The sequence below is a fragment of the Aulonocara stuartgranti genome (assembly GCF_965226115.1).
Source record: "Aulonocara stuartgranti genome assembly, chromosome: 11".
NCBI classification, from domain to species: domain Eukaryota; kingdom Metazoa; phylum Chordata; class Actinopteri; order Cichliformes; family Cichlidae; genus Aulonocara; species Aulonocara stuartgranti.
Window position 1 is genome coordinate 27,662,283 of NC_138947.1, and position 17,107 is coordinate 27,679,389.

Below are 17,107 nucleotides of genomic sequence, written 5' to 3' on the forward strand. Positions count from 1 at the left end.
ACACTAAACAGTTTTTTCGTTTTTAAATCCAAAACGAAACATGTCATTGTAGTCTGTCTAACTTGTATGTACAGAAGTTCAATCAAAAAGAATCCAATTATTTAAAGAGGATATAATATTGGAGTAAATGGGGTAACAAAAGCAAATGAAATACACTGCAAAGACAGACCTGTCAAGTAAATAAACTTCAAGGAACAATACTTGATTTGCAGTCCACTGATCTGTGTTGGCCATTGTACATTTTTAGTACATTTATCACACAAAAGGTTTGAATTCCAGCAGAACTTAAATAAGCAGCAGCCAATTTTCATGCTGGATGTCTGTGACTAACAATGTCTGTTTGGAAGCACTAGATGGCAACATTTACTTGTGCTTGGTCCGAGAATGCTGCAGAAGGAATACTTTTCAGAAGCTTGTTGTTAGCTGTTGTTTGTCTCGCTGAACTTAACTTTTTACTATTTCCTTTTCTTTTTTTTATAGCATACACTAAAGTGTATTTCAGACAAATAAAGATGTCTGACATTTTGTCTTCCATCTTCCCCCCTCTTTCAGGATTCTGAACCAGCTCTGATGATAGCGATCAGCTTCACTGTTGTGTGTAATCATAGCAGGATATGATATGGATGAAACAGTGATATCAGGAGAGGAAGCCATTGAGGAGAAAGTGGCTGAAAATAACATCAGTGGGCAAGTGCATACAGATGATGTGGAAATGGAGGAAACTGCAGGAGACTCGCCCAGTGCTGCTGAGCTCGATGAAGCAGATGAAGAAGTCATTGAGAGACCAAGTCCGAATTCTGCACCTAAAGACGGCGACAACCTCTGCACAGTTTGTGGCTTCTCAGCCAAATGCCCGAGATCACTGAAGATCCACTTTGCACGAAAGCACGGAAAGATGTCTGACAAAGCTGCACAACCTTTGGAGAAAAGTGCAAATATCTCTAATGTGAGTCCTGCTGAAATCCAGCAGGAGGCAGACATGGAGGCAGAGAGTGGCGCTGAGGTTAAACAGGAACAAGATTCTGATCGTGATGAACTGAGATCAGTCGCAAGTGACAAAGGCACAAACATGAAGGATGTAACTGAAAAGCAAAGTGTATTAGACAAACAGCAGGTAGAGCAAGAAGGAACAATCCCTACACAAGAGAGAAGAGTGAGCAAGCGAATCCCAAAACCCAAGATTATTCATTCCTGCAACTACTGTGGGCAAGAGTTTAGGGACAAGGCTCCTCTAGATGTTCACATCCAGAGATACCACACCAAAGACACCCCGTATACATGTGAGTATATCCTGTTCTCCACAGTTCTAAGCCTTTAGCATTACATGTGAATTAAGCATTGGCTTAATATAATATTTGTAATAGGTAGTAGAATAAAAAATGTGCCTGTCTTTTTTTCTTTTCTTTTCTTTTTTTAAGTTATATTTAACAATTGTATCTCTGAACTGTCTTTCAGTTGATGCTGATGAAAGCATAGATGACAGGGAGGAGGCTGTGGATCCTGGCAGTAGCATGAAGGCTACTTCAACACGAGTGACCCCCAAACGCACCCTCAGCAGGTTCCAGCTGAAGTGCGCAAACTGTGATTTTAGGGTCAGCACAGCTACGCTGCTGGAGAACCATGCTCGTGTCAAACACCTTGACCAGGACTGGTACCGTTGCAAATTGTGCAACTTTCTTTCTGCCACATCTGAGTGGATGGATTCTCACCTGTCCTCAGATAGCCACATGCAGCAGCAGGAGAAAGAAAGCAAGAGCTCAAAATCTGAAGTATATGTCGACAGGGTAAGCAGAGATGGTGCTGGAGATGGTGCTGTTATAGATGACGTAGCTCAGATGCTCGGGGGAGAAGGGGTAGATACGTTGACAGGAGGAGAACAGGAAACCGACGAGGCAGCTGAGGCTGCCAAAGCCGTGTTAGCTGAGGAGGAAGAGTTAGAGCTGGGACCTCCCAGTAAGAAAAGAGGAAGACCAAAGCAAGGCTCCACAACCACATGTGGATACTGTGGCCTGGTGGTGTCCAACGCCACCAACCTCAGTGTTCATGTTCGCCGTAAACACAGCAAAGATTATGGCTACAGCTGCACTCTGTGCAACTACAGCTGTGTGACCAAAGGAGACATGGATCGTCACTGTTTAACAAAGAAGCATGTTAGACGTGCACAAGAATGCACAAGTAAGAACCCAATCACAAATCACATAAGTACATCAATTCAGGAAACCAAGGAGCCGAATACCATCGTAGAGACCACCGGCACAGAGGAAGAATCTGATGACACAACTTCCAAAGAACACGGTGGAGACGAGCAAACTCAGCCAGAGGCAAACCAGAAAAAAAGTAAATATGACTCTGTCAATGCCTGCAGCCTCTGTGATTTTGTTGCTCAATCTATTCCGTCCCTCCATCTTCACGTCAAGAGAAAACACACCAGAGATTTTGAGTATGTCTGTTTAGCGTGCAGTTACTATGCTGTAACAAGCAGGGAAATGTCCCGCCATGCAAGCACAGAGAAACACAAGCAGAAAAGTCAGAAATATCTGGAACAAAAAGGGAGCGAAGGACAAAGAGCCTTCGCACTCCCTCTAAAGCTGAATGATATCACGGAGCTTCCTGCAGCAAATTCTAACCCTGAATGTGAATCCGTGAGTCCCGCAGAGGTGTCTGAATCCTGTCCCATAGACAGTCAATCTGTGGAAGGCCAGAATACACCTGCGCCCTGTGTCACCACAGAGCTGGTTAATGATGTGCTTGTAGGTGGAGATGAGAAGCAAGCAAATGCAATTACATCTCCTGCTTGTGGTGAACCAGAGATGACCATTGAAGCGACTGAGCTAACAGCAGATTCTGAAGCCCAGCAGGATGAAGAATGTCAGCTTTCAGTCTCTGAGTTGGCACAGCCAGAGAGCCAGGAACAAGAGGGTAAACAAGCAGATGATGAACATTTAAAGGTAGACGTTATGACTAGAGACACACAAATGTCCAAAGCCCTTCCCTTTGATGCCTGTATTGTATCTGTGAAGTTCCTAGCTGAGCAGGAGCAGGCTGCACAGGAAGGCCTGTCTCTGGAAGGTGAAGCCACCATGATATGTTTGACTGGAGGATCACCAGTGACCTCTGGCTTAGTGTCTCCCAGCTCCGCATACGTCAAGAAGCTCAAACCCAAGGAAGCAAAGGTGAGGGAGGAAACCAAAGGAAGCAACTCTCGCATACGCTGCGAGGACTGCGGATTCATGGCGGACGGCATCAGCGGCCTCAATGTCCACATCTCGATGAAGCATCCTTCCAAGGAGAGGCATTTCCACTGTTTGGTCTGCGGCAAGTCCTTCTACACCGAGAGCAACCTGCACCAGCACCTGACCAGCGCTGCCCACCTTCGCAACGAGCAGAACAGTGTGGAGGAGCTGCCCGAAGGGGGCGCAAGCTTCAAGTGTGTCAAGTGCACGGATCGATTTGAATCCGAGCAGGATCTGTTTTATCACATCAAGGAGAAACACGAGGAGCTCCTGAGGGAGGTCAACAAGTACGTGCTGGAGGACACGGAGCAGATCAACCGCGAACGGGAGGAGAACCAGGGCAACGTGTGCAAATACTGTGGCAAGGTGTGCAAGAGCAGCAACTCTATGGCCTTCCTGGCACACATTCGCACTCACACCGGTACGTACGCTTGCTTTCTTGAACTGTTCCTTCTCCCTCTTTTTTGGACCTTGTTCCCACACAGTAAATATGCATCAATGCAGTATGTTTGTTTTTTTGTGTAAAAGCAAGCCACAGCTATGATTCTTCTTTTTTACTTGCGCTATTAAAAACAAGGGGGCACATTAATGAGGCATCTGCAGCCCACAGTGAGTTTGCTAAAACATTACATGACAACATAGTTTTAGGAAGGTGCTCATAATCCTTTGTATATCCTTTGTAAACCTCATCTTTACTGCAAATATTGAAATTATTAACTTGGTAATGCATATTTTAAGTGCTTGGAATTGCAATTTATCCATTTATTTCCGCTTAGAAAGCTGCTTGTGATTTAAAAAAGTGAAAATGTATCATATATTCACATACACTTTATTAACAATTGCACTTCCCAGTTCTTACACAAATGACTAAACCTTCTATAAGTGATACAGATTGGCTTGGTGGTTATTATCAGATTCAGTCCAGAAATTGCAAAAGGAAAGAAAAGCTGTCATTTGTGTAGCTCCTCAGCTATTAGGCCTTTGTTTTAGGTCCCAAAGTATTGGGCGCCTCTTCTTTTGGCAGTTCAAGCTAATGTTAGAGCTACTATCTACTTCAGCCAGGTAATAGCTGTTTCAGTAGAGGTGAAGGTAAAGACTGATTGAGCTTCAGACCAGCAGGAGAGACGCTAATGGACCCCAGATTGGGATTCCCTGAGCAACGCTTGGTCAGAGACATGTGCGACTCATAATTGATGTGTCCATTACTAGGACTCAGTTGTAATTATAGTCAATAAGTCTCTGTAAATGTGTTAAAGCTTAGGCTAAAAGCATTGGAGGTCCAAAGAGAGGTGGGCTAATAATTTAAAATAATCAATGCAGACGTATTCAAAGCCTTTAATTTCCCTCGTGTCTGTACGTCCATGTTTGTGCGCTCGTATGCCTGGTGAATGTGTGTATATGTCAGCCTTCATGGCTAGCTGATTATCCTCAATCCATTAAGATTTATCTTGTCATTTATAATGCAAAGCAGGCCTGCGTTGGTCAGGACTTCGGCTGGGAAATGTCCGGCAGGTTAAGAACATGGGGCTCTCCATTACTTTTCCCTGACCATGTGTATTAATTGCTTTTAAAATCAACTTAATGCAGGAACGAGATGTGAGGGCGCCATCAATAAATGCCCCTCTCTGCCTCCTATGGTCCATCCCCCTTTCAGCCGAAACTTTAATGGGACTTTAATTGAAGTCCATGCTCTGTGCTTACCATGTGTGTGTATGATTGTGCCCTTGTGTTTCTGTGTGTGTGTGTGTATGTAAATGTGTGTTGAAGAAAAGATAAAAACAGGATGGTTTGATATCCTGTGACAGTGGATGGTTTGTGTGGGGACTGTAGTTTTACTACGTACCGCTTTTGTAGTAAACACAGAAATGATACTTCCAGTATGTCTTATCTAAGTGCATACTGTGTGGTGTACTTCATAATCTAGGCTAAAACGATTGTATAGTAAATACTGTTCAATTAGTGAAACTGCAGTACTGGAATGTTACAGACAAGAAAACATCCTTTCTGCCAGTCACCTTGTGTGCCAAAGTCATATTTTTCACAGCTTAGACCAAACTGCTTAAAGCTGTAAGAATTAGAGGTTAAAATCTTGATGATTAATGTTGAGCTTCCACTTTCTTCTTATTAATGGTTAGTCTATACGTATTCATAATTCCACCCTCTGTCATAATTCTTGAGTTTTGAGGGCACTTACTTAGTGTTACTTAAGAAAATGAAAGCTTTGACACTGAGGTCCCAACTCGAGGCTTTGAGTCAAGGGCACATTCCAGGGGTTCAAATGATCACTACTTCATTTTTATTATTCTTTTTTTTTTTTAGGTTTACCTATTTTTATGCAGTAGAGTTGTTTTCTTGTTTATGAGACTGCATCTCCACTTTCCTTAATGCTGTCTTGTTTCCAGAAAGCACCCATTTCACTTCATTTTGACGACATATGTCAGTTGTTATTATTGCTAAGTTCCCTCATTACAGTGAATTATTCACCTTTTTATGTGCTGGTCATTTATTCTGGGAGTTTGTTTGTGGGGCCGACTGCGGAGCAGCACGGTGGGGGTCTGCCAGTTTCTGAGCTGGGAGCACGTCCAGATCCTTTTAATTAAGACCTAGTTTTTATTCACTTGATTAATCAGAGAAATCAGGAGACGGCAGTGGGAGGCTGCACACAGATTTGTCAATTTGTCCCTTAAAGGAATCGCATACACATGCTCGCATTTTGCCAATGAGGGCGCAGCTAAAATTTGCATTTTGAGGTAAATTGGTCACTTTTTCACTGGAGTGAGCTGTCTGACCTCAGACCGAGCCTTAAAGCAATGATAACACATGTTATCCACTCTTGCTAGTATGCAGGATGTAATTTGTGTTTGTAGCAATAGCCAGGAATTAAAATGATAGGTGCTCCACTGGTCTGCTGTATAGTGTTAAGTTTAAACACTTTAGTGATGGTTTAACCCATACTGGCTTTTGATACAAACATTTCTAGGATCTTTAAATCCTTACAGATGATTTTTGTCATTTAGCATGTGTAGAAGAAATTAAAAAGCAATTGACTCTTGTAATTTCTAATCATCACAGTGTATTTTATTTCTAGCCTGTTTTGGTAGCCAAGAATACCCAGAAAGGTTACATAAAGGCTGCTTTTTGACTGCTCCATTATTGTCGAGAGGTTGCTACAGCACGTAGATTCTCACAGTCAATTTGGACTCCCTTCCTGACGGAATACGTGTCTCATCCGAGAATTGAACCATGGAATGTTTATTTCTTAAGCAAACCCCTACACATTAAACCACTCCATGCAACACGAAAAAACAAACAAAAAAAGGTCCCAAAGAGAAGTTGTTTTTTTTTTAAGGATAAAAAAATTAGATGCTGATTTATTAGAATAGATGAGATATATCTGAATAGATGAGATGCTGATTTATCAGCATTAAACTAATCAGCGAATTAAATTTTGGCAAATAAAAAGTTGAAAGCAGGACGAAAGCAGAGAGCAGACCAATGCAACACTGAAGTATTTACAGCTTTGGATTTAATAGCTCATTTTCCATGCCAATGCGTCGTGCTGCAGGACCCACCTTTCGCTGGAGGGTTCAGGGGGATGGGGGTGGGGGGGAGTGTACAGTGGGATGCTTATTCATACCTCTACACACCATCACCATCCACCCTTGAGGTGGTACCATATGCTGCTCTATAGACCTTAAATCCAGAGGGAGAAAGACAACGTTTTTAGCACTATAGAAACACAAATGGGAACGGCGGTGATTATGAAGCAAAGACGTTTATGATGACTCTAAACTTTTTGCTTGAAAGGGTAGAGTGAAGGAAGCGAACTGGAGTTGTTCAGACAGAAAAGGAGGCCTTATCAGGAGTTTTAGTCTGAAGTTATCTTATAGGATATTTCAGACCTATAATGGAAGGTAGTTGATTTGTGAAAAAAAAAAAATCAGTAAGGCAGAACAGAAATGTTCTTTATCTTCTTTTTGTTTATTTTTGCTTTCTTGGTTATTCGTGGAACGTGGTTTTACATTTTGTTTAGGAGGAAATCCCAGTTCGCTTTTACCCTAAATACTTACTTGATTTTTGGAAATGTTATACTTGGAAGAAAAGAGTGTTTTTTGTCTATAACCCGTCATGAGACTGATAAATTATTAGCATGTGTGTGTTTTTTCCCATTAAGCTGAGTTTATTAAGTGTGAAGTTTAAGTATATATGTCTGATAATGTCACGAGGTTTCTTTTGACTTACAGGCTTGAGTCCTTTTAATAGGAAGTGGGGGATATAGTGGCAGCGTTATGCACTGGGTGTCTAAAGAATGGTGGTATGGAGTTGCATGATGGGAAATTAAATGTAATTTTGGATCCCGGGCCATATTAAGAGGCAGAATCTTTCGACTGTGTTGCTTCAGTGTTTCAGTTTGTCTTTAATGTGTCCGGTGTCTGCTTCTGAACTTTCTGGAGTATAATGCTGAACTCCTATAGAGCTTCTTTTAATAAAACCACATATTTTAAAGGTTTTTTGTTTTTTTTTGTGTGTTCACAGTTGCCATCAGACTTTTATGCGTGGTGCTTTTCTCTTCCTATCCTCCCCCTCTTGCATTCTGTTAAAGTATGTGTTTCACACTTTGTGCTGACAGGAACAGGTGAAAATTTTCCTCTAAAGAATCATGTTTAATATTCATGTGACTTGTGGCACCGCATTAACCATGTTCCAATGCACCCACTGTAATGCAGAGTAAATCTATTTTTTGCAGCATAAAACAAGTAAAAACAAGGCAACAGATTAAAATAAACTTTGACTGAACACCCGCAAGACTGTTCACAGATGAAACCGCAGTATTGAAACTGCAGAATAGTGGAAGTGGAAGCAAAATGTGTTTATTTGTATGAAATTATCAGCTATTATTCTTTTCCTCTAAACATGAAAGTTAAAGCCAAGGCTGTGACAGGGGTGTGCATCATGTGCGAGACGTTTGTGTGTGTGTGTGTGTGTGTGTGTGTGTGTGTGTGTGTGTGTGTGTGTGTGTGCGTGCGTGAGCACGTAGTGAAACATTGCAAGAGGTTCCTCTCTCCTCTCAGGAAATTAATTAGTCATTCCCTGTCTCATCTGGGATGTGCAGGAGCCACATCGCCCCTATGTGGATGGCAATATTAATTTAACATGACACTGCATTGATGGTCAATTTCAGTTTCACGGAGGCTGTTTAAGTGGAGTGGTAGAGTATTAATGTGATAAGATGTGAGAACTGAGGGACGTTACATCGCTCTCCTTTCTGCCATGTTTCATACTCAGCCAGCCATCTGGACAAATCAGCTCCCCACGCCTCTCTCTCTCTCTCTCTCTCTCTCTCTCTCTCTCTCTCTCTCTCTCTCTCTCTCTCTCTCTCTCTCTCACACCTCAACTTTAGGTTGCATATGACTGTGTGTGTGTGTGTGTGTGTGTGTGTGTGTGTGTGTGAGTGAGTGAGTGAGAAGGGGGAAGTCTCTCCTTCTGTTTGTCCACGGGTGATTATTGTTTATGAATATAATGTGTGTGTCTGCAAGCGCATGCAAAGGTGTGAGGTGGGGCTCTGAATCTAGATGCAGGTAGGTGTAGGTGTGACAGTGGGTGTGGTGTGAGTGTGTGCATCTGTCTTTTTTATGGGTGTTGCTGAGTTTGTTTTGTAATCTTTTTTTCTTCTTCTTTTAATTAATGTGTGTGTGTGTGTGTGTGTGTGTGAGAGAGACAGTGAGAGAGAGAGAGAGAGAGAGAAAGTGTCAATTTATTAAGGTGTGAAGGGTAGAGTTTTGGACCGAGATATTTGTTTTTTGCCTTTATTTGCTCTTGTTTTTATGCTGTGCGTGTGTGTGTGTGTGGTATACTATGGAGACATGTGAAATGAAGAGGTTGTCTTTGCCCATGTGTTGACCCACCCCCACTCCCCGTCCCTTGTGTTTATGGGCCTTGTTAGCACAGGCTTGCCTTTCAATCTTCGTTACCGGCATAAAATTCAATGTGTCGTACTTCCAGCTCACAGCAAGTGAACCGTGTATGAACGAATTAGTAATCTACACAAAGTGCTTAATCAAATCAGCGGCTGCCCCTGGAATAAATATTGTACAACGTCTTGGGATATTCACTGGGAGAGGCTGAGGGTTTGCTCAAAGATGCATACGTGGATATTACACCAGGCTGCCACTTATATTGGAGTGTCATACTGTGCTGTGCCGCTGTTGAACAAAATATTCATGTTACTTACTAATTATAGCTTGAATCTTTGAAGAAATGTAAACTTGCATTTGTAATAAGCATTTTTTTTGTGTTCTATATTTAAAATTTGAGATGGTGTAGCATGTCCAACGTTTTTTTTTTCCTTCTCTTTGAGCTGGTAGATGTGAGTGCATCACAGAGATAGTACAGGCATTGGCCCTCACCCTCGCTCTGCTCTTAAATGATGAATAGCAGGAAGAAGCTTTGCCACTCTCTCAAATGCTACCCCGCCCTCAGGACTTATTAATGACAATAATTAGGGAGAAACCTCCCTGCGAAGCCCGCCAGAGTGATTAGCGCTTTAATGATGGAATGGGCGGTAGTGAGCGCACACAGAATTGATTTACGTATTCGCCCTGACCTTTGGAATCCAATTTACGCATCCACAGGCAAAGGAAGAGTAGGTAAGAGATGAAGGAGAGTGACAAGGATAGATAGAGAGTGAAAGAAGAGCTGCTTGGCACTTGGAGTGTGACTGTAGTTTTTATGGGGGCTGGAGTAAGGGCATCTGTTTCTATAATTCTGAAGTCATTTCGTAGCTGTGAAGTAGATTGAAGCCCTAGCACAGAACTAATAACAGTTCTCCACGCCTGGCATTGAAAAATGATCCGTAATGTAAAATCAGATTTCTGCCCAGCGCTTACGCAGTCGTGTTTTATTAAAATTGCCGTTTCTTTCAAACATAATATTATTGTTGCATGTGATTTCTCCGTGCTGTGTTTTGCAGGGTCTAAGCCCTTCATGTGCAAGATCTGCAACTTCGCAACCGCTCAGCTGGGAGACGCCAGGAACCACGTGAAGAGACATCTTGGCATGCGAGAGTACAAATGCGACATATGTGGGTGAGTTACTCGGAGTATGCCGTTCTTAAGGGTAACAATTCGCAGAGTCGAGGGGGGTCAAACAACGGCTTTGCTCACACAAATTTGGAGTGAAGGATGATCCAGTCATTACAGCTCTGGACATTTACAAGAAAAAGTCAAGCAATAACATGAAAATCTACGAGTCGGGGAATGTGTTTGTTTTAGTGTTACATCTAATGACTCTCACCTGAGGATTCAATTGCAAATCAATAAGAACGTATTTAGTCACTTGTCTCACATTTGATTGGATGCACATTTCTAATAGAGATATTTCACAGTTTGCTGAAAAGCTGCCGCAGTTTTCAAGTTGAAGCTCAAAATTGAGACAAGCGTTTGGTTTGCTCCTCCTGTTGAGTGTGGCCTGCTGATTATCTATTGTACAGCCCACTTTAAATTGCATTTGTCTCAGGCTAATTCATAATTCAAACCCATTTAACCCTGCCTGGTCATAATAAGAGACGTGGCATTGGTTTGCTTCATTTGCTAATGTGATGCAGACAGCTTTTTATACTTATCTGTCACACACGTCCACAGATTGTGATTAGTTTGCCTTTTGAGAACCTTGCTGTCCATTTAATGCCTTAATGTTCTGTTTGAAAACCCAAATCCATATTCTGCTATTTAATAAGAAAGTAAACCGATCAATGTAAAGGGATTCACTATTTACAGAAAAATTGTAGCTGTGCAAAAATAATCGAAACAAGGTAAAGGCAGTTTTCTTGTATTTATTTCTTGTGACGCTCATAGTGGCAACAACACCAAAAGACAAAACACAACAAAAAACACCTGGAAATCTGAGCAGCGACGTCTTTTTATTCCAGAAATATTGGCTCAAGTTACCCAAAAATATTCAGCACGTTTGGGTACAAATAATTTTCTTTCAGCCAAACTACACCCTCCAACCACAGGAAGAATGCAGATAGCTAATGTTACAGCTTGGCTGAGGGTGGCCAGCTTTATGTTTGCATCCTGTCATGTTTGGCCTTTTCAAAGTGGTAGATGCATACTTTGATAACATTATTATCTTTAATAAATGGTTAAAAATGAATGGATAAATAAATGGTAAATAATGTTTAATCAATCTTAAATTTAGTTCAACAATGGCAGGCTTATTAGTGTTTACTGATTGGTTAATAGGTGTTGAATAAACCATCAACAAGCATTAACTGGGTGGTTAAAGTAAAGTTGAAACTGATGTTCAAAAGTCTTTGTATGTGGTTGATAAAGTCTGTGTAATGAATATTTAAACTTTAATTAATTTTTACAGATAACTTTATATTATAATTAATGCAAAACATGGAAATCACAAGGCTATGAACTTTGAGGGTGTGGTTGGTATCCTGTGTCTTTCACTGTTTTTAGAAAATGTTTAGTTTTAATTTAGTTTTTATTAGTTTCAGTGTTAGTTAAATTACTATTATATTAAATTGTATTATTGGAGTCATATAAATGTATGCAAGATTTAGGTAAATCCGTACAAGTATTACAGTAAAAACACAGAACCTTTTGAAAGCAATTCACTCACAGTCTTATAGACATCCAGACTGTCTATCAGTGCCTCATATGTCATAAAAACTTTACTAAACCAACAAAGAATAAAACTTCCTCTGATTTATTTATTTTTTGTTCTGGTTTTTATGACCCCTCGGCTGTAAAAGGCTGTTGAGGTATTGTCATCATCCCGCCGTGCAGGCAGCTTGGACACCTAGGTTTGTAAATGTGATAACTCGAGAACAAAGTGATGTAGGAGCTTCAAATAGATACCATACTGCATCTAATTAAATCTTGGATGAGTTCAAATCTCATAGGTCAAGTTTTCTGAAAATCTTGTGAAATCGATTACTCAAGAAAGAAGCACTTAGGATTTTCAAATTGATACCAAAGGTGTGTCTATTAGGAGGCTGAAAGGCAGCACTGGTGGTTGCCAGTATTTTTTTAGTTAGTTCACAAAGTCTTTTCAGAAAATGAAAGAAACATGCGCTTTGTGTGAATGTGAGAGTGAATGAATAGTGGAATCGTAAAGCACTTTGGGTGCCTAGAAAAGCCCTATATAAATGCAATCCATTATTGTTTTTCTATGTTGCAACAACCTCTACTAAACGGCAGCATTTGGTGGCCTCAGACTCAGGACACAGTTACAGCAGGTTGTCTTGACCATGTCTATAAACCTAAATGCACTGACTTGCTGCTGATAAGGCATAAACGAACAGTTGAACAGATGTACCTGATAAAATGACCAGTATGTGTAAATAATATGAACAGAAATCATACTATAGTAATGATTATTTAACGTTAGTAATTCTAATTAATGTTATAATTACTAAATATAATGTTAGTTATAACCTCAGGTTCGTCAAGATTGTTAAATATCACTTTATAATTATACATTTTAGTTTACAATAACGAAAATTATATATCTTATCAGTTGACCATTTATTAATCATGTTATTATATCCCTCTGCATTGTGATATAGTTGCCAGGTGTAGTTTGGCAAAAAGAAAAATGATTTCTACATTAAACTTTTCACACCAAGGTTTGCAGATTTATTTATTTTTTGTGAGTAGCTGGGTCTTGATTTCTGGAAAGCAACGATTAAAGCTGAGTTCAAATGTATCCTGTTGGCACTTTGAGCAGCACCAGGCCAGTGCCGTTTGCTTCTATTATACAGGACAGGCTGAAAAAGAAATGAATAACACGTATATTTCATTTTGGTGCGTACCATCCCTTTAACATGCGAATCCACTTACTCCAGTCCTTAAAAGACAATTGTATTGCTGCTTTTTAACTATCCATTTATTTTGCTTTCTCTTCTGTACAAATAATCCTAATTGGAAGTTTATGTAGGTAACCACCAGCCCACAAATACCCAGTAGTGCAAGAGTACAGTTATTATTGCACTACCGTCTACCCCCTACATGTAGACCATATGTTGCGCTCAGCTCCTTTCATTCCCGTGGTAGACCTCCTCATTGCCGTGCCATGTTCAGATGGACGTGTTAAGCTGTTTAACATGCAGACGGGGAATACAATAAATTGTGGGATTTCCGGCTTTGTTCCCGTCGAGCTTCTGCAGCTGCACGTTCGCTAAGATGAAGACATATGCAGCGTTATTAGTTTCTCCCTCTGTGTGATTCTGTATAAACCGTTCCGTTTAGTTCAGTCACAGGCCGACTTTTTTTCCCCGTTGTTGTTCTTCTAAAGCCGAGCGGAGCAAATGTGTTTATTTGCTCCCGCTGATGTTTGCAAACATATTACAGCAGGAGCAAACAAGCTTTGGTTTAAACACAGCTTCTCCTTTAATGAGAGGAAAGTCTCATGTTTCACAAGCCCTCCAGCTGAAAAACCCTCCTCTCTCCCAAGTGCTGCAAATGTGCTGCGCTTTGACCAAGTATCTGACTTTACATACACACACACCCATGCACGCGCACATAAAGCATACACATATACGTACAGAACGGTTCTCCAATATGCCTTTAAATGGGACTACTAAATACGGCCTCTGGTTTCACAAATCATGCAGATGGAGGAGCTATGTGCTGCCAGTGCCAGCCACTGGTGACAAATCGGCCCCTGTGTGTGCTTTCAGTACTGACTGATCACCGGGCAATCCCTCGTCTTGACTAAAGAGCAGCAAACACAAAGAAACCCACAGACACACCCTCATTAAGGCCAGAGCCATACATTCACATAACCTGCTCCCCCTTCCCAAACTTTTCACATTTCATGATATGTCCTTTAATCTGGATCCAAAGCACGCTACTAATGGATGACTGTGTTTCAGGTGTAATGTGATTACCCGTTTTGTTTCGGGTGACCTAGAAAAAGTGAGATTATAGCGCAATTAAGCTCTGCTTTCTCGACGGGCCAACTTTTTTGATTAACCAAATACGTTTGTTTGGGGGGATTTTTTTATATTTTTTTGGTCTTTCGTGTGGTTGTGTAATCGCAGTTTATCATGTCAATTAACACAAAACTCAGTTTGGGTCCTGTTTTTCTTTAACTATCTATCTAACTGTAGTTGTATCAGTTTATTTTACGCTTGCAGACTCTCAGGCATCCATGTGGCACAGAATTCTTGGATTAGGTTTATTGGCGTTTTGTTTAAGCTCAGCACATTGTTCCTGGGCTTTTTCTTTCCTTACAAACAAACAAAAAAACCCTCTCCTTCCTGCTCACTCACATCGATTGCCGCGCTTCCTTGTTAAACTTTCAGACTGGAACATTTACCCCAGCTCTGACTCTGTGATCGAGTGGACGTGCTGCACCTCGGCTGTCCACCTCACTTTAGCTTCGACTCGCCTGCCGCCGCTTTCTTTTCCAAAGCGGGGGTGGGGCAGGGAAGTTGTTGATAGTTAAAGATCATATTGTTGTGGCATTTAATTAACAAATGCAAATGCGAGGCCAAGACAGATTGGAACCCTTGACCATGCTGCCAGTCAAACTTGAGTGTGCTGGTCAGCGCCGCGCTCATCATCCCGACCACTTTATAGGCTTTCTGCCTCCCCAGTTCTTCTACCCTCCCCACATCTGTTTGCTGCTCATATAAACAGAGTTTTTTTTTTTTTTTAATTTTAAAGACCCATCTGTATAAACTTTGCTATAAAGATCTCTTAAGGTGTTTAAAAAAAAAAAAAAAAAGCAGAAAAGCACATATTTGCTATTAGCACGAGAGATAAGATTTCTCATATTTAATTGGTTAAAAAAAACCTCGGAGCATGCAAGATGGCAGATTGTTGCATTTCCTCCTGGCATGTTTTGTCCACATTGGGGCTTGGCCACTTAATGAGCTTCCTCCTCCTCCTCCTCCTCTCCTCCATCATCTAACAGAAAGGCCGTGGATTCAGCATTTTCACCCTCCCGCTCTCTTGTCCTCCCCAAAGATGCAATGGAGATCCAGTGCTGTTGTAGGTGTTAAATTATGCATAAACAGTCTAAATGTTTTGAGGCATTGGTTTAATATCTCAGCCCAGGCCTTAGAAGTATTAACACCATCATGGACATGGATTGTCCTCTTGTGGACTGAGGTTTTATGATCGTGGGTCATAAGCTGCCTGTTTGCTAGTGTCACTTCAGGAATTTTAGCCCCCCCCTCCCCCAAACAAAAAAAGAAAAAAGAAAAGAAAAAGTTTCTTTCTTGCAACACAAAAAGTTTCCAGCATGCTTAAAGTTTGTCTTCACTGTAGAGGAAGCTGGATTGTGTTTCTCCCTCCCTCCCCTTACTTAGCGTTGGAGTATATATAGTCATGTTTTCATGTCGGGTGTGTGTGTGTGTTTGTGTGTGTGTGATTTGACTGTTAACAGGATGGGGTTGGCTCATGTCAGGGTTTTTATGTCCCCCCTGTCTTGTGAGATTGTCTGGTCTGTTCCCAGAATAGCCCATCAGTTCCGCCCTGCATGGCTCATCCCCTGTAATGTGCCTTAATGCCCGGGCCTGTATGAGTAGTGTGAGGCCTGGCAGTGACAGTGGAGGAGCATCTTAGCTTGCTGCTTATCCAGAGAAAGCCGTCACTTAACTCAGCCCCTCTATTGTCTATCCACACCCCTCTCCTTCTCCCCTGAAGTGATTCTCTATAATCCTCAAACAGATTCTGGTTAGAACTCCCTGAGAACTATTTTTATGTTGTTTTTTTTTTTCCTTCTTCTCCATTTAAACATTAATGGTTGTTGCAGATGAAGGGAAGGATCCCTATGAGGATGATTATAATGTCACTCCGCTGATCTCCCGCCGCCCTGAAATAATTGTACATCATCGCTTCATAACGTGTCACGGGGACACGTTGGTGGCGTGCAATTAAAACCGGAGAATATAATACACCAAATTACTGCCTGTCAGGCCTACGAACAACACGCTCGGTATTTGAGTTACACTTAATCATCACGTACATTAGCGATTTTGCTAAGATCCCTCCACCCAAGCCCCTCCGCCCGTACAGCAAGGGCGTGAAGCACGCTGCTCCTCGCAGGCTGCTGAGGGATTGTGTTGTGTGATAATACAGCTCCAGGATAGCTATGTATTTGTGTTAGAGTTAGACCTTTTCAAAACTCATTGTGCCCTTAATGATTTAGACCAAGAGTGTGCACCGCATGTTGGCAGGAACTGTAAGCAGGAATTTTGAATTTATTAGCACAGAACAATAAGCCTTTAGTGTTTGCATATTTCATTGGCTTCGTTTGCAGCCTTCAGATGCTTGTAAATATGCAACTCGATGCACTTTAAGTAAGAGAATTAGAAAAATAAAGCATGAACATCTGAAAGAACACTGCTAATCTTTTTTTTTTGTATTTGAATATACTTCATTAATATTTGTGTCACACCTAGAAGTTGGTGTACTGACCTTGACCCTCCAGTAGATCCATGAACATCTGCGTGGATAACGCGACAGCCACATATTCATATATCTGTTTTATGTATTCCTTATCTCAATTCCTATGACCTACTTACTTGATGAATCTGCTAAGATTTCTGCCCATCACGTATGGAGCCTGGCACTTGCTCCCATCAGGAAGATGTAGTGCTGTTTACCGCTCCGGACACTTTAGCGTCTCACTCTGGGAACACGGTCCTTGTCAGTCAGTGTAGACCCCTTCACCAAAATAAACACATTTTGCTCTGATGCATTTAACTAAATTTAGTGTGCCATTATCGGAAATGAAATAAGTAACGCTAAAGGTCATTTGGAAAATAATGCAGAAAGTCTGGTCTGGAAAGGTTAAGTATGTGACGGAGCTGTTCTGATGATAACGAGGCCTGCGTATGGCTCGGAGAG

At 41.3% G+C, this 17,107-nt stretch overlaps 1 protein-coding gene across 1 annotated transcript in view; it reads left to right on the forward strand.

The window, feature by feature from the left end:
- Nucleotides 1–17,107, forward strand: part of znf407 (zinc finger protein 407) — a 152,314-nt gene that overhangs the window by 2,845 nt on the left and 132,362 nt on the right. The window contains exons 2-4 of the mRNA XM_082552495.1: nt 553–1,280; nt 1,456–3,654; nt 10,204–10,318. Of these exons, the coding sequence (XP_082408621.1) occupies nt 620–1,280; nt 1,456–3,654; nt 10,204–10,318 (2,975 nt within the window). The 5' untranslated portion in view covers nt 553–619. The remainder of the gene's footprint in view (nt 1–552; nt 1,281–1,455; nt 3,655–10,203; nt 10,319–17,107) is intronic.